Consider the following 17,780-nt stretch of genomic DNA (forward strand, 5'->3'; position numbering starts at 1 on the left):
CCCAGATGACTCTGTTTGGTGGCCTGTAACCTTAGCCAGCATTCAGAGGCAAAGCCAGAAAAAGAAAATGAAAAAAAAAAAAATCCCACCATGTATACTTCACATCGTAAATAAAAATTAACCCCAAACTTATCTTAGACTCAAATGTAAAAGCCTCAAGCTAAAAAACCTGCACAGATGGAGAAACCAAGGCTCACCTTGGTCATGGGCCTGGATGGTCATAGAAGAAATCTATACCTGAGTCAGGTCTGGGCTAGTGATGGGTCCTTGGATCCAAATGTGTTTGTAAGAGAGTGTGCATAAGAGACAGACAGACCAGGGGTGTGGGGCATTTACTTACGGCAGTCACCCTGTGCCCCCAGGAGATGATCTGGGCCCCCACCCCACCTGCCTTCACAAGGTCTAGGGAATGGAGGGGCACACCCAGCATCTGATTTCAAATACAATTGGTGACAAGGAGAGCAAGGAGCAGGCACCATGGGAAGGTGTAGTGGGGGCCTGCCGGGGCCCGGTGGATGTAAGGGACAGGTGGTCCCTGAGGAGTCCCATCTGAGCTGGATTTCCAGGGATGTAGACAGAGAAGAATATTATAGGCAGAGAGAAGAGCCTGGAATATTGAAGGTAAATGTGGTGGCACATTTGGTGCCCCTTTTTATAGGAAAAAGTCCTGCATTTGCCCTGGGGTGCCTGCATCTGCAGTGGTAGGGTCTCTGTATGCCACTCACGTGCCCTCTCTGAGCTTTGGTAACTCGCATCTACTTCTTCCTATTTTGGGGATGACTTCCAGGCCCAGGAAGCCCACCTTGATAAGCTCTTGGACCAACTGAGGCAGCAAAGCCTTGAGGAAACACTGAAGCTTCACCTGGAAAAGGCCAAAGATTTTTTGAAGAATATGAAACACAGGTAGGCAGGCCAGACCCCAAAAGACAGAAGGGGATGGCCTGAAATTTATAATCAAGGTCAGAGGCTGCCTGCTTTGGAGTCCAGGGTTTTCTTAGCAAGCTCAAGATGAAAATGTTGCCTCTAGCTTTGGAGAATCTCCTACTGGTCCTTAGCAGGTCTGCTTTCAGCCAACACAGAAGCTTCCAGGGAGAACTTTGATCCGAAATGTTTATGGAGGGCTATTTCAAGGCCATGTGGTTTAATTTTTTTTTCAAAAATTTTTAAGGTTTATTTATTTTTGAGAGAGAGACAAAGACAGAGTGTGAGCAGGGAAGGGACAGAGAGAGAGGGAGACATAGAATCCGAAGCAGGCTCCAGGCTCTGAGCTGTCAGCACAGAGCCTGATGCTAGTCTGGAATTCACAAACTGTGAGATCATGACCTGAGCCAAAGTCAGACGCTTAACCAACTGAGCCACCCAGGCACCCCAGGGCCATGTAGTTTAAAAGTCAGGGGATGGGGGACGACTGGGTGGCTCAGTTGGTTAAGCGTCCGACTTCAACTCAGGTCATGATCTCCCAGTCTGTGAGTTTGAGCCCCGCGTCAGGCTCTGTGCTGACAGCTCAGAGCCTGGAGCCTGTTTCAGATTCTGTGTCTCCCTCTCTCTCTGACCCTCCCCCGTTCATGCTCTGTCTCTCTGTCTCAAAATAAATGTTAAAAAAATGTTTTTTTAAAAGTCAGGGGATGGGCCCTCCTACTACCTTTTGAAAATTTAAAACATATGTGTTCTTTGTAAAAGAAAAAAAAAGTTAACCAATACAAACATGTAGAAAATTTCCCCTCATTTCTGCCCACATCTTCTTTTTGTGGACATGTACATTTTTTTATGTGGATATATACACATACAGAGTGTTTTAAAATAAAGTCTAGATCATCCAATGCAAATAGATCTATAACTGCAGATATCTTTCTATTTTCTAATATCCATGTAGAATTCTTTAATATGGATGCTTCATAATGGTTTAACCATCTCCCAATTGATTAGCTTTTTAAGATTGGTTCCGATTTCTCAATATTAAAAACAGTTCTCTGTGAATTACCTTAAGTCTTCATGCCTTTGTACATCTAATTCTGTAAGGACCATTCACAGATATGAAATTGCGCTGTCAAATGATTGCAGTACTTAGTTCTTGCCTCCCTCCCTCCCAGGTATGAGTGTTTCCACAAGACCCTGACAAAGGAAGTGATGGAGTACCCAGTGCTCACACTGAGAGAACTCAACTCGTACAGCTCCACCCTTAGCCAACATTTCTATGTTCGTGAGATTTTTGAACAGGTATGGACAGGGCTGCAAAAGCCCAGCCCCTCACCAAAGAGCAAAGGGGAGAGGATATCTTCTAGCTCTGATCTGCCTTAACTTTGAACACCTTCCTTAACTCCTGCCCAGTGAGAATCTATCAGGAAATCAAGGAGGAAGAAGCTAGAGGCATTTCTAAAAGAGACCATCTCTTGCTTAGATTAAAAGAGGTTGAAGGGCTCTGAATTCAGGCATTCTCTGTCTGGATGTGTTTGTATATCTATTGCAGTCAAATACAGCAGTTACAGAGCATCCAGAGTGGGTATTTCCTGAAGGGCAGGTACACGTCACTAATTTTGATTCAGCTTCAGTTGACTTTAGCACAGTGTCTTGCACATGATTCAGACACAATGAATGCTCCCTGGGTAAATGTATGAATACCTGGAATGTCCTGGTCCAACACTCCTAGAGTTTGTCTTTTTCCCACACACCCAGCCGGAGTCTTGTCTGGCCAGACCTGAAAATACTTGTGGTTAACACTGAAACTAGATGAGGCTTTCTCATATATGCAGGGTCCCCAGATCCTCAGAGAATCCTTCCTCTCTGGATGGAGCTCTGTTCCACTTGTTAGTAAATGCTTCATATGGTACCTGGGTTAAGGTGGAGCTCAAGTTATACAAGGGTGGGCTTACCATCTGCACTTTGAGATCAGTCTGGTTGCCTGGGTTAAAGTTTAGGTGCCATTAGGATCTCCGTGTCACAAGGGAGGACACTGAGTCCCGTGGGGCTTAAGGAACTTGGCCAGGGTAACTCCGCTTGAAAGGAGCTGGGATTCAAATCCAGACTGCAAACTCTACAGCCCACACTGTGTCATGTTATCGACATTATCCACAACACAGTACATTCGTGACTTCATTCAGAATTTATAGGGTTAATGAAGGGGTTCCCAGGTCATGTAAATTATGTTCATTCTGTATGTTCACATCCAGCACTGGGAGCAGCAGATTCCTTTCCACCTGTTTGCATCTCTCAATTTATACTTTCTTGCTCTTTGCCCCAGATCACTACCAAAATGTCAGAATGAGAGTTTATTTATTAACACCTATTGTGTGATAAAAAGATTTGCTAGCCTGCTTGGGATTAAAGAAAACTGATTCCCTGGTTTGGGAATACTCTGATTATCCCAGTGAAATAAGTAATCAAGGCCTGTATCAGATGAAGGGGAGGGATGGGTCCTTTTACTTAAAAGAGATGCCCTTAGAAGTGGCGTTCTGGGAAAGGCAGTGCTGCTCACTCAGTGTCCTGTGTTTTTTCTTTGTAGACCTTGGATGGGGAAGTCATTTTCAAACTCAGGGAACCAGGTAACACTATTATAATTCAAGTCTGATCCTCTCTGACTTCACTCTGTACATTTGTTGGCCAGCTGGCCCAATCCAGGTGACCTTGGTAACATTTTTTTCCTTGTGCTTTGGGGTTGGTCATCAACAGAAGCACAGGAAAAGCTCTTCCAGGAGAGTATGAGAAAACGGAGGAGTAAACAGAGAGCTAAAGTGGAAATGAGCAGAAGTGAGGACAGTGAAAGCGCAGGAACAAGTTCATCCAGGCTAGCGGAAGAGATGGAAGGAGAAGATCAAGACATCGAGTCTTCCTTAAATGAAGAGATGGCAGCGAGCCAGCAGGAACAATCTGCACTGAGCGACGAGATGGATGAGTCCAGTGAGGAGTCTATTCAGGGGTTAGAAGAAATGCAAGTTAAAAGAGACAGCTCCTTAAAACCATCCCAGAACCAGGAAAATGTGATGGTTCAAGAAGAGGAGACAGAGGAGGAAGAGGAGAAAAAGAAGGAGAAGGAGAAGAGGAGGAAGAAAAAGAAGAAGGAAGAGGAAGAGGAGGAGGAGGAAGAGGAGGAACATGAAGTGGAAGAAAAGCAGGAGGAGGAGGAGGAGGAGGAAAAGGAAGAACATGAGAGTTTATCTATGGATGAGGTAGGCCAACAATGGATTCATTCCTGTGTATGGAGAAAGTGTGCTAGGCTCTCTGTCCATATCCTTAGTACAAGCTGGAGTCCCCAGTGGTGCAGTCTCTGTGGGGATTTACACATGTGTGCACATCTTTTACTTCCACCAACAGGGATCCAATTCTTATCTGATAACAATGCTTTTAAAAATTTACCTTCTTTTCCTAACATCTTAGCCTGCAACTTACTCTGAACTCACCCGTGAACTGTATGACTTCCCTTGTCCATTTTTGGTCATCTCTTTCCCAGCTCCTCTTTACAGTACAGACCAACCTAGTCTCTCCATTCCTCCTCTTTTCCCATTCTCTTGTTGTGTAGCACAAAAGATCCACATCCAAGTCAGCAGATAGAGCTCTCCTTGGAGTGCAGGGAAGTGACCCTCATATTAATAAATCTTGAATGTAACTTGAATGCCATAATTGCAAAATTGAAAAAGACCCTTTTCCTATATTGCTGTGGAGAATTGGCATACTTGTTTTGCAACAGGGATCCCAAATTCAAATGCCCACAGGCATGTAATAGGAAGAGGTCTGGAGACCCAAGTGTAAAGTAGTGACAAGTGATGAGAACTATTATTGTCTTAGTCCCTTGGAGCTTCTATAACAGAATACCATAGACTGGGCAGCTTATAAACAACAAAAATTTATTTCTCACAATTCTAGAGGCTAGGAAGTCAAGATCAGGGTTCTGGCAGATTTGGTGTGCAGTGAGGGCCCACTTCCTGGTTCATAGAGAGCCAGCCATCTTCTCACTGTGTTTCTGTGGAAGGAGCAAGGGAGCATTCCAGGGTCTCTTTTATAAGGGCACTAATCCCATTCATGAGGCCTCTGCCCTCCTGACCTAATCACCTCCAAAAAACTCACCTCCAAATACCAACACATTGGGGATATGAATTTTGGAGAGCATCCAATATTCAGTCTATGGAAACTAGGCAGTCATTACTCAGCTCCAGACAATAATGCCACGTGGGAATGGAGAGACTCAGAATTGCCAGATTTTCTGATTTTTAAGAGAAATCAGAAATCTAGACTATTTGTAGAATTTCCCATTTTGAAAGCACTATATGGGCAAAAAATAATTATAGGCGGGATTTCACCCACAGATCCATAACCCTGATATCAAGGATATAGTCTGGGTTGGATATCAAGGATATATCCTGGGTTGGGTCCCCAGGTATGTGTGATGATGTCAAGTCTAAAGTCTTGTTTTCTGCATAGGCCGAAGCCCAGGAAGAGCATCTGGGGGAGATCTCCTGTGAAGACATGGAGTCCTTCACAACCTCCAGCGGACACACTTATTTTGTCTTTCTACCCCTGGAACAAGAAGAAGAGAGTTTCAAAAGGCCCAATTCCAACCTTTCTACCATTCTCATCAATGACACTTCCAGTGCCAACCTCCTAGACCAAGTGATAATTCCATCCAGACTAGTTTTAGGAATTAAGAAGCAGTGAGTAGAAACCCTTTATTCTCATTCTCTTGTCCTGTGTTTTATTAACAAGGTGAGGTATTATAACAAAAGATTGGACTAGTTTCAGCTGGAAAAAGAAAATGTGTAGGTAACTGAAGGTAGAGATGAGAAACAAACAAACAAAAATAACAAATTTCCAGTAATTATTTGTAGTTACAGATATCTTCTGTGAGAGTGACCCCCTTCACCTGTCCAATGATGCCTTGCTGGCTTGGGCCTTGTACATAAGAAATAGTGCTTTCTCTGCAAGATATTTCTGGGATTCTAACCTGGCATATGTGTAACCTTAGGGTTTCCCTCCCTCCCTCCCTTTCTTCCTTCCTTCCTTCCTTCCTTCCTTCCTTCCTTCCTTCCTTCCTTTCTTTCTTTCTTTTTTTTTGGGGGGGTAATTATATAACTATAGATGCTAGGTATATCAGTATGGTATTTGGCTCTGATTATATGACACATTAATTGCAGACAACTAGAAAATTGAAAAAGTACAAGGAAAAATATAAAAATGACCCATAATTCTACCACTGAGAATTTACCTCCCCTAACTCCCAAGTTTCTGGGAGTGAATTTGGACCAAATGTGGAAATTTACAATTGGCTTTAGGATAGCATTTCCACTGCACTCCTGACTCTATGATATCATCGCAGGACTTACCAGACAGAGATCACCTGATTAGTCTATCTCCTATGTGTATACATGGGCATGGAGTAGAAGGAGTTAAGTCAGGCTTTTGGAGTATTCTCTTTCACCTCGGCATCATCTCACCTTGAAAACATCTCTTGACTTGAAACTCATCCTTTCTCATTCCTCTGCCCCAGTCCATTTTCTGTTCTCCCCTTAAAGAAGAAAAGCAAGGATCACCACCAGAGCTAATATGCATTGAGAGGACTTAATACTCTCAATAACTATGACAGGGGTACCATAATTAGCCTATTTTACAGATGAAGAAACTGAAGCTTAGTTAGTAGCTTGGATAAGATCTCTGGGATAGGAAGTGGTTAGATCCAGGATATGAATCTAGACCATGTGATTCCAGAGTTTTGAAAGAAACACTATGCCATCTGGCCTTGCTACTAACCAGAAAAAAAAAAATTGGATCAAACTGATTGTATTTGCATGTTGAAGGATACAATACTGACAAGTATGGAAATCGTGAATGTACAGCTCAATGAATTATCCAAAGGGAACACACCTGGTAACCAGTACCCCCAAGAAATAGAACATTACCAACTCTCCAGGAGCCCCCTTATGTACCCATCTCAAGTCATTGCCCTCTCTTCCCCAAGGACAGCAAATATTCTAACTTATGAATTAGTTTTGCTTATTTTAGAACTTTATTTAAATGGAATCATACAAAATGCATTCTTTTATGTCAGGATTCTTTCCTTATGTTTGTAAAATTCATATGTATTTTTTAAAATTTATTTATTTAAATTCAAGTTAGTTAACATACAGTGTAGTATTGGTTTCAGGAGTAGAACCCAGTGAATCATTATTTATATATAACACCCGGTGCTCATCCCAAAAAGTGTCCTCCTTAATGTCCATCACCCATTTAGCCCACCCCCCAACCACCTCCTCTCCAGTAACCCTCAGTTTGTTCTCTGCATTTAAGAGTCTCTTATGGTTTGCCTCCCTTTCTGTTTTTAATCTTATTTTTCCTTCCCTTCCCATGTGTTCATCTGTTCTGTTTCTTAAATTCCACATATGAGTGACATCATATGTAGTTTTGAATGTGGGGTTAGCTCATTTTTATTCCTGTATAGTATTCCATTATAAAAATACATAACCCATTTTATTTATCCATTCTACTACTGATGCACATTTGGCTTGTTTTTCACTGGGGAATGGAACAATGCCACTCTGAACATTCTTGTATAAGTCTTTTGGTGAACATACGGCTACATTTCTGTTAGATATATAACTGAGAGTGGAATTGTTGAGAGATAGGGTAATATGTGTGTCCCTCTTGAGGAGATACAACCAAAAGATACCACCAAAGAGTTTTCAAAAGCGATTTTGTTTTAACAGTTTACAACAGTGTGTGAGGGTTCCAGTTGCTCCACATCCTCATCGACACTTGATTATTGTCAGCAGTTTTTGTTTTAGCCATTCTGGTGTATGTGTAGTAGTGTTGAACATTTGGTTGTCTTTCTTGAAATGTCTAGTCAAATCTTCTGCCCATTTTTTTTTTCCTGGTGGGTTGTCAATCTTTTCTCTTATCAATTTATGTGAGAAAGTTACCTATCCTAGATATGAGGCGTTTGTTAGGTAAATACCTGGCAAATGTTTATCCCTCTCTTTGCTTGCCTTTTTTTACTTTCTTAAGGTATCTTTTGATAGAAAGAAATTCTTATTTGTAATAAGGTCCTTTTCATCAACCTTTTTCATTAGGGTTAGTGTACTTTCTTTCTTATCTAAGAAATTTTTGCTTGCCCCAAGGTCATGAAAATATCCTCCTATGGTATTTACTACAAATGTTATTGTTTTACATTTCCACATTTATATGTAAAATCCACCTGGGATTAATTTGTGAGATAGGAGTCAGATTCATTTCCTACCATATGGATAATCACTTGACCCCAGAAGACTCCCCTCTCCCCATGGCTCTGCCACACCTCCTTTCTGTTTTTCTGTGTATCTATTCTTGCATTACTGCCTCACCCTGCCTGATTACTACAGTTTTATATCAAGTCTTAATATCTGGTAGAGTATGTTCTCCAATTTTGGTCTTCTCCTCAACTATCTTTGGCCATTTGCATTTCTACATAAACTTGAGATCAGCTCACTGGTGTCTATAAGAAGATGTCTCCTGAGATTTTTATTGTTATTGCATTGAATCTATAGATAAATCTGGGGACAACCAACACCTTAACAACACATAGCCTTCTTAACAATACATACATTTTGAAAAGGAAAAAGTGATAAATTGGGGAAAGTATTTGCAACTCACATTGCAGTCAAATGACCTCACGTTCCTAATATATAAGGAGCTCCCATATAAAGAGATTGAAAAGAAAAAGAGCATCTTCACAACAGAGAAATGGGCAAAATATATTAATGCATAGTATGCAGAAAAAGGAATTATATAGTCTTAAACATATGACAATATGCCCAGTTTTGGTCATAACATGACAAAATTGTCAAATTCAAAAGTTCGGCAATACACTGCAAGGCGGCGGAGAAATAGGAACAGACTGCCTTGCCAGGAAAGCAGTCAAGCCATATCTTCAAGAACCACATATGTATTTTAGCCTTTGAGTCAACAATTCCAGTTCAGGGAATTTATCCTACAAGAATGCTTCTACGCTTGACTTATATACAAGGTTATTCACTGCAGCCTTTTTTGAAGAACAAATGGTTGGAAACCATAAAGTGTCTGCCAGAAGGGGATCTGGTTAAATGAATGATGGTCCATCCAGACAAAAGAATATCATGTAGTTAGGAAATAAAATAAGAAGTGAAAGAGGGAAATGCTTTATATAACAATATGGAAGCTCTCTCTGTGGCCACTGCTACTGGCTGACCCTCACTGGTTTCTCCCTCAGACTTCGAGCTGGTTTTTTTGAGCACCTAGAGAAGTGGTTTGACCAACGTGTCCTCAAAACCCAGGTCACTGTGGCCACCAAGATTGATGAGCTGGACTCAGAACTAGAGCTGCATCTGCACCTACACAAGCCAAGAGCTGAGTACATTGAAAAGGACATCCACAATGTCAGAGCAGGTACAGACCCAGCCTGGGAAAGGCCACCCTGCCCCAGACAGCTGGTGTCTGTGCCACCACAGTTCTGCGTTCATTAGGTGCCCCTGTGTGAGGGTTCCATCTCCAAGGCTGGCAGAGAAGGTACCCACATTTGAGATTTTTAAAAAATTTTCTTTTAAAAACAGGACTTTTAGATGCTAAAATGAAGAGTATTGTCATGCTTTAGCAGTGTGAATCTCAGATCTGCTCACACACCTGTCAGATATATACCTGCATAGCAGATGCTTCCTGTAGCTCAGGAATCAGAGCTATCAGGCTCAACCTCTCTAGCTATGTGACTCTGAACAGGTTACCTGACCTCTCTGATCCCTCCCTTGCTTGCAGAAGGGGATATTGTTGGTGGTAATCAACTCTCCCTGGAATGGTACAGTGAGGAATCTTGAGCAAGTGGTAGGCATTAATTTCAGCTTATAGTTTATAACTTAAAAAGAGGTGCCATTTCTCTCTTAGGCAGAGGTCCCCATTAGGGGGTGGCATACTTTTAGTTGGATCCTCAATGACCCTGTTTGGTTTTCACTTATGTCACAATTCAAGCTTCTTCATAGACCCTTCCAGCTCCCAGAGAGACCACACATGGTCCGACCCAAACTCTTCCTGCCTGGAGAGTGACAAACTCTTCCTGCCTGGCCTGGAGTCCCAATGCCTGTGGCCTTGGGAGACCTGCTTGGCTTTGGAACCTCATTGTCTTCATTTAGAAAATATGTGCATTAAAACTAAATATAAATTGAGATGCTCTATTTCTTGCTCTTCCCTGGCTCCCTGACCCAATGTGTGATTGGGAGATCAAGGTCAGAGAAACAATGCCCCAGAGTCACTGCACTCATTCTTGGCATGGCTGGGAGGACAGAATTTTCACCACTGTGGGTAGTAGGGAGGTAGGGTGGACTGACCTGGGGCTATCTGTCAGTTTTAAAGGCCTATGATGGAGCCTTTGAAGCCAAATCTTGGTTCTGTTTACTCCACCGTAGAAGTCTGTTGGAATTCAAGCTCCTGGAAAGAGTAGTCACTGATTTAAAGCAATAAACTCTGACTGCCCAGTGTTGTGCTGGTTGTTTTCTCCAGAGCCTCTCACCACAATCCCTGCCCTTCCCAACATGTCCACCCATCCCACCTGTTCCCAGGTGTCTCCACCAGCAGAGACCTCCCTTCACACAGCCTGGACAGCCTCTTCTCTAGTTAGACACCCAGGGGCAGTGTCAGATTGGCCTCTCTGAGATCTGCACCCATTCCCAAGCTAACCCCTGGCACGGACAGCTGTCACTGTCTGGGAGGGGAACGTCCTGAGGTGACTTGGGATCCCAGAGGGCCTCAGCTCTCCTTCATTCTTTTCCAGCTGAGCTCTTGCTTCATCAAGAGCAGCTGGACAGCCACTGTGCTGGGGTGATCGAGACACTGAGGAAGGAGAGGCTGATGTTCTACCGGTTCCAAGAAGAGCAAAACATAAAGAGCAAAAACTTCCGCCGCAAGATTTACGACATGGAGCATATCTTCTTGAATGCCACAAAGAGCCAGAGGTATGGCCCTGGGAGTCTCCGCTCTGGCCCCATAGCCCTAGAATCTCAGCCAGGTGGCTGCTTTCAAAGGAGTGGTTCCTCCCTGGTGGATAAAAGAGTCCATTTGCCAGGCCCCACAGCAACCTTCTCTTTTCAGCTCTTCAGCTCTCCTCGTCACACAAGTGAGTCTAACTGTATGAACTGTCTGTCCGGGGGCAGGGGGTTGGGGGCTGGGTGAGCAGCTAGGGAGAAAAGGGCACACATGTTCAGGATGCAGGGATGCTACTAACCTGCCCTGAAATGTCTGTGCTGGGAGAGACCACTTCCATCAAGGGAAATCGGGACGAACTTCCTGCAGGAGGCCTCCTGGTCTGAGATGGAGGAAGGTGAAGAGGAGACAGAATTTTTCCCTTCAGCAAGGAGCACTGGCCCAGCTCGAGGTGGGGATATGCTCACGGCAGAGCAAAGGGCTCCAAGGAAGCCATTCAGGGATTTTAGATGGAGACCCTTGCGTGCTTAGGGAGACCTCAGGTAACAGGTGAGGAGCCCTCACAGGTGTCTGGACAGCGGTCAGATACACAAGAGATCGCTGGTTAGGGTGGACTTAAAGGTGAAGAGGGAACTTGCAGGGTGTTCCCTCAGGAGAACACCAGGCGCAGGAGTGAGAGAGAAAGTTTGTGCTGCAGGGAGGAGCCAGATCAGTTGGACCTAGGAATTCCTTTAGTAATTTGATGGCAAGAGCCAGAGAGAGGAGAGGGATGTCCTCTGACCCAGCACACTGAGAGCTCCGCACTGTGCCCTGCACACACTGGCATTCTGAGCTTCCTTCAAAGCCTCTTTTTCTACCCAGAAGAACATGGCAGTGGTTCTGGTAGCCCCACAGATGGGCACCGCAGTGGAGCTCAAGCAGCGCCCCCAGGCTGCCCTGCCATGCCCACGTCATCATCCTGCCCTCCTGTGTCTCCCAGGCTGGTTACTCTCAGCAGCACACTGCACCAGGAGCTGCTCAGCTACATCGACGTCGTGCAGGTGTCCCTGCGCAGCTTCCGCCAGTACTTGGAGGAGAACCTGGGCAAGCTTCACTACGCCAACATCGAGTTCATCAAGCACTGCAGGTGGGAGCCAGCGCCGGGGCCTCTGTGGACACTGGGCTTTCTCTATCGAGAAGTGGTCTTGTTTCCCCTCCATTTTTTGTTGTGACAAAATATATAGGACGTACAACTGTCCATTTTAACCATTTTCAGGTGTACAGTTCAGTGGCATTAAGTACAATCACATTGTTGTGCAACCATCACCACGATCCATCTCCAAAATTTTTCGTCTTTATACACTCAAACTCTGAACGCATTAAACACTAACTCCTATTCTCCTCCCCCTGGCCCCCAACAGCCACAATTCCATTTTCTGTCTCCATGAATTTCACTTCTCTACGTACCTCGTATAAGTGAAATCACACAATATTTGTCCTTTTGTGTGTCTGGCCTATTTCAGTTAACATAGTGTCTTCAACACTCACCCATGTGACGTGTCAGAATTTCATTCCTTCCGAATACTGTTCCATTTTGTGTACATACCACATATTGTTTCTCTGTTCATCCCTTGAAGGACTTTTGGGTTATTTCACTGCTTCTATCTTTGAACGACCTGCATTCATTTTTCTATGATCTTAAACTTTTAATCTAAAGCCTTGTCGACCACAGGATTTGGAATGGGTGGGAAGTTTCATGTCTGATCAGTGGCTTTTCTTTCTCCCAAACTATTTTCAGATTGTTTTCTGATGGAGGCAACTTTTCTGCTGAAGAAATTGACTCACTGTGTCATCGACTGGAGAAGGAAGCTTCTCGAATAGAGTTTGTTGAAAGTTTAATCATGATCAACATGGAGAAGATGGAGAATGAATACCTGGACCAGGTTGGGGAGCCCTGCCCCTGACCTCCAGCCAGGCATCCGGGGCGCCCTTGTACTTTGCCTGATGAGCCCTGCCAAGCCCCCTTTCCAAAAAATTGAGCCTGTCCCCCTCTGCTTCCAAAGTTCATACGTTCCAAGTAAACCTCCCTCCTTTACTTTTTTTTAAAAAAGGATCAGTTTCTAATTTTGTTTTAATGTTTATTTATTTTTGAGAGAGACAGAGACAGAGTGTGAGTGGGGGAGGGGCAGAGAGTGAGGGAGACACAGAGTCCAAAGCAGGCTCCAGGCTCTGAGCTGCCAGCACAGACGCAGGCTCGAACTCACAAACTGTGAGATCATGACCTGAGCCGAAGTTTGATGCTTAACTGACTGAGCCACCCAGGCGGCCCCCTCCTTTACTTTTTATATTTCTCTACAGGCCAATGATGTCATCAATAAGTTTGAAAGCAAATTTCATAACCTGTCTGTGGACCTTATTTTCATAGAGAAAATCCAGCGGTTGCTGACAAATCTACAAGTGAACATCAAGAGCGAGGTAGGACAGATTCACTTTTTACCTGGTAGATGTTTATCTCTCTCTCACACACACACACACACACACACACACCTGCATGCCAGGCACTGTCCCAAGTGCTGGGGATACCACTGTGGGCTCTCCCCCATGAAACTTAAATTCCAGCCAGGAAGACAGAGATTAAATCACAGTAGCCTCTAGGATTCATTGAGTTATTACGCACCATGCATCCTGATAACTGACTTATTTTGATTAGCAATGTTAGTCCTCACAAGAACTGTAGGAGGCAAGTACTGTTTTATTCCTACTTTAGAGATAAAGAAACTGAGGCCGAGAATAATTAAGTGACTTAGATAAGAACACAGAGCTCTTAAATGGTAGAGCCAAAATGTGAACCTAGCTCAGGGGTGCCTGGGTGGCTCAGTTGGTTAAGCATCTGACTTTGGCCCAGGTCATGATCTTGGGGTTTGTGGGTTCAAGCCCCATGTGAGGCTCTGTGCTCAGAGCCTGGAGCCCATTTCAGATACTGTGTCTCCCTCTCTCTCTGCCCCTCCCCTGCTTGTGCTCTGTGTCTCTCCCTCTCAAAAATAAACATTAAAAAAATTGTTTTTAAATTTCAAAATGTGAACCCAGGTCAATGATCTCAAATAAACAACCTAACTGTAAACCTCAAGGAACTAGGAATTAAAAAACAAAGTTAGCAGAATGAAGGAAATAACAAAGATCAGATCAGAAATCAATGGAATAGAGACCAGAAAAACTATAGAAAGGATCAATGAAGCTAGAGCTGGTTTTTCAAAGATAAACAAAATGGACAAACCTTTAGCCAGACTAAGAAAAAAAAGAGATAAGACTCAAATAAAGTCAGAAATGAAAGACATTGCAACTAATACCACAGAAATACCAGAATCATGAGACTATTACCAATTATATATGCCAACACATTAGATAACCTGGAAGAAATGGATAAGTTTGTAGAAATATATCTACCAAGATTGAATCATGAACAAATAGGAAATCTGAATAGACCAATTGGTCAATTACTTTTTCTGTGTCTATTGTACTGATCAAATGATTTTTATTTTTATTCTATTAATGTGGTGTCACATTGATTGATTTGCATTTGTAGAACCATCCTCCTTGCATCGCAGAGGTAAATGCCACTTGATCGTGGTATACAATGCTTTTAATGTGCTGTTGAATTTCATGTGCTAATATTTTGTTGAGGATTTTTGCATCTATATTCTTTTTTTCAACGTTTATTTATTTTTGGGACAGAGAGAGACAGAGCATGAACGGGGGAGGGACAGAGAGAGAGGGAGACACAGAATCGGAAACAGGCTCCAGGCTCTGAGCCATCAGCCCAGAGCCTGACGCGGGGCTCGAACTCACGGACCGTGAGATCGTGACCTGGCTGAAGTCGGACGCTTAACCGACTGCGCCACCCAGGCGCCCCTTGCATCTATATTCTTAAGGGATATTGGTCTGTAGTTTCCTTGTAGTGTTCTATTTTTTTTTTTTTTTTTAAGAGAGAGAGAGGGCGCAAGTGAGCAATGGAGAGGGAGAGAGAGAGAGAAAATCCCTGGAGGGGCAGAGAGAGGGGGGAGGGGAAGGGAGAGAAAGAGAGAAACAGAGAGAGGGAGGGTGGGAGAGAGAGAAACAGGGCTCACCCAAAAATGGAACTCGTGTTCACCCAAAGCGGGGCTTATGCTCACTGGAAGTAGGGCTTGTGCTACCTGAAGCAGGGCACGAGCTCATCCTATGTGGGGCTTGAGCTCATGAGCTATGAGATCATGATCTGAGCCCGAGTCAGATGCTTAACCAACTGAGCCACCCAGGCACCCTCTTTGTAGTGTTCTTACCTGACTTTGGCGGCAGGGTAGTGATGGCTTTGTAATATGAGTTTGGGAACATTCCCTCCTATTCTATTTTTTGGAAGAGCTTGAGAAGAATTGGTGTGAAGTTTTCTTTAAATGTTTGGTAGAATTCACCCATGAAACCATCAGGTCCTGAGCTTTTCTTTGTCAGGAGGGTTTTGATTACTAATCCAATCTCCTATTATTTTGCAATATATACACATGTCAAATTATGCAAATTATACCTTTATAATAAGGTATACGTTGTATACCTTAAACTTACATAATGTTACATGTCAATTATATCTCAATAAAGCCAGGAAAGACTTTGAATTATTTTTAGGCTTTTTTCTATGCATATAAAGATTTTATATATACATTATATTATATAATATATAAAAGATATACACACACACATATACATACACACACACAAAATCCAGCCTCTTTCTATTTTATACAATTTTGTAAGCTATATAATCTTTAAAGATTATTTGAAAACACTATTGTTCTGGCTTCCCTCTCCTGAATGTGTTGCCATTTTTACTTAGCCAATCCTTTTTGGAGAAATAGTTGTTGGATTTCACTTATTATCCCAGTGATATGATAAATACCCTTGCACAGGGAACTCTGATTATGTCTGTAAGGTATCTCCCAGAGCTAGAATTACTGGGGTAGAGCATGAATGTTTTAAGGCTTCACATGTTTCCAGGTGGCTTTTACAGACAACTCATCACCAGCTGGTCATGAGTGTGTTCTTCCTCATACCCTCAACCACTACTGTGGGTTGTCGATTTTATTTTTAAACCTTATCTGTTTGACAGTAAAAAAACAAAACAAAACAAAAACTTAAAATTTTTTTTTAATGTTTATTTAATTTTGAGAGAGACAGAGACAAAATGCCAGTGGGTTGGGGCAGAGAGAGAGGGAGGCACAGAATCTGAAGCAGGCTCCAGGCTCTGAGCTGTCAGCACAGAGCCTGACGCGGGGCTTGAACTCACAAGCTGTGAGATCATGACCTGAGCTGAAGTCGGACGCTTAACCGACTGAGCCACCCAGACACCCCTAAAACAAAAACTTTTACATTTGCATTGATCTAGTTTCTGATAACATTGTGCATCTCCCCCCACCAATTTCATTTTTCCAATATTTAATTCATCTCTTAGATAATGTTTTGCTGAATATGTTGCTGATCAAAACAAGTATTCTAGAACAGGAACCCTCTCGCACTGTTGTTGGGAATGCAAACTGGTGCAGCTGCTCTGGAAAACAGTGTGGAGGTTCCTCAAAAAATTAAAAATAGATCTACCCTATGACCCAGCAATAGCACTGCTAGGAATTTACCCAAGGGATACAGGAGTGCTGATGCCTAGGGGCACTTGTACCCCAATGTTTATAGAAGCACTTCCTACAATAGCCAAATTATGGAAAGAGCCTAAATGTCCATCAACTGATGAATGGATAAAGAAATTGTGATTTATATACACAATGGAATACTACGTGGCAATGAGAAAGAATGAAATACGGCCTTTTGTAGCAACGTGGATGGAACTGGAGAGTGTGATGCTAAGTGAAATAAACCATACAAAGAAAGATACCATATGTTTTCACTCTTATGTGGATCCTGAGAAACTTAACAGAAGACCATGGGGTAGGGGAAGAAAAAAAAAAAAGAGGTTAGAGAGGGAGGGAGCCAAAACATAAGAGACTCTTAAAAACTGAGAACAAACTGAGAGTTGATGGGGGGTGGGAGGGAGGGGAAGGTGGGTGATGGGTATTGAGGAGGGCACCTGTGGGGATGAGCACTGGGTGTTGTATGGAAACCAATTTGACAATAAATTTCATATTTAAAAAATAATAAATAAAAAAATAAGTATTCTAGAAACAAACCTTGGAAGTTCTGGTTTTTCTAGGTTGCAAAATCCAATCTGCAAACAGATGGATTGAATTCGTCTCTGGAACAGCTTCAAAGGAAAATAGAAATGTGTCGAAACTCAAAGGGAGATAAAAAAGTAAGTATTCAGTATTTGCTAAGCTATGAATAGTAAAGATGCCATTATACAAGAATCAAACTGAAAGTAAATTTACATCTGTCATCAAGATTTCTCCAGCTCCAGAGGGGCCTCTGAGCCTTCCTACTTAACCCCTGTTGGACCCATTGGAATTAAGGAAGAGAAGAGAAAACAGCCACCTTCTCTCGCCCCCAGCCCCTCCCTGGCAAGCATGTAGAGTCCAGTGAACGTGGGGCTTCAGTCTGACCTCACTCCCCTGCTGATGTCACCAGGCTTCCCTCCCTGTAATTGGAACTCAGCCCTAGAGGAAAAACAGAAGCAGGCAGGACTCTGCCTTCTGAACAACCCCTTTTTGTTTGATTTTTCATTTGCTCATTTTGATCATTGCACATGAACTGGTTACTACTGTTTTCTACGATTACTACTGGTTAAAATGTCCAAATTAGAGCAGTGTGGTTCAGCACATCAGGTCTCTGGATGTTTACGTTGTTTACATGCTTGTTTTTCTGCCACCAGCACACATCTCTGTCCCCTGTTCCACATCTGTCCCGGCCTCCCCAGGCAATCTTTTCCCAAC

General features: G+C 43.1%; 1 protein-coding gene across 1 annotated transcript in view; it reads left to right on the plus strand.

Moving 5' to 3' along the window:
* CCDC180 (coiled-coil domain containing 180) overlaps window positions 1-17,780 on the plus strand; it is a 60,139-nt gene that overhangs the window by 20,380 nt on the left and 21,979 nt on the right. The window contains exons 14-24 of the mRNA XM_060609263.3: window positions 788-903; window positions 2,091-2,217; window positions 3,500-3,539; window positions 3,667-4,163; window positions 5,413-5,642; window positions 9,206-9,381; window positions 10,754-10,934; window positions 11,882-12,028; window positions 12,680-12,824; window positions 13,240-13,356; window positions 17,105-17,203. Of these exons, the coding sequence (XP_060465246.2) occupies window positions 788-903; window positions 2,091-2,217; window positions 3,500-3,539; window positions 3,667-4,163; window positions 5,413-5,642; window positions 9,206-9,381; window positions 10,754-10,934; window positions 11,882-12,028; window positions 12,680-12,824; window positions 13,240-13,356; window positions 17,105-17,203 (1,875 nt within the window). The remainder of the gene's footprint in view (window positions 1-787; window positions 904-2,090; window positions 2,218-3,499; window positions 3,540-3,666; window positions 4,164-5,412; window positions 5,643-9,205; window positions 9,382-10,753; window positions 10,935-11,881; window positions 12,029-12,679; window positions 12,825-13,239; window positions 13,357-17,104; window positions 17,204-17,780) is intronic.

Source organism: Panthera onca, chromosome D4 (genome assembly GCF_046562875.1).
Source record: "Panthera onca isolate mPanOnc1 chromosome D4, mPanOnc1 haplotype 2, whole genome shotgun sequence".
NCBI classification, from domain to species: Eukaryota; Metazoa; Chordata; class Mammalia; order Carnivora; family Felidae; genus Panthera; species Panthera onca.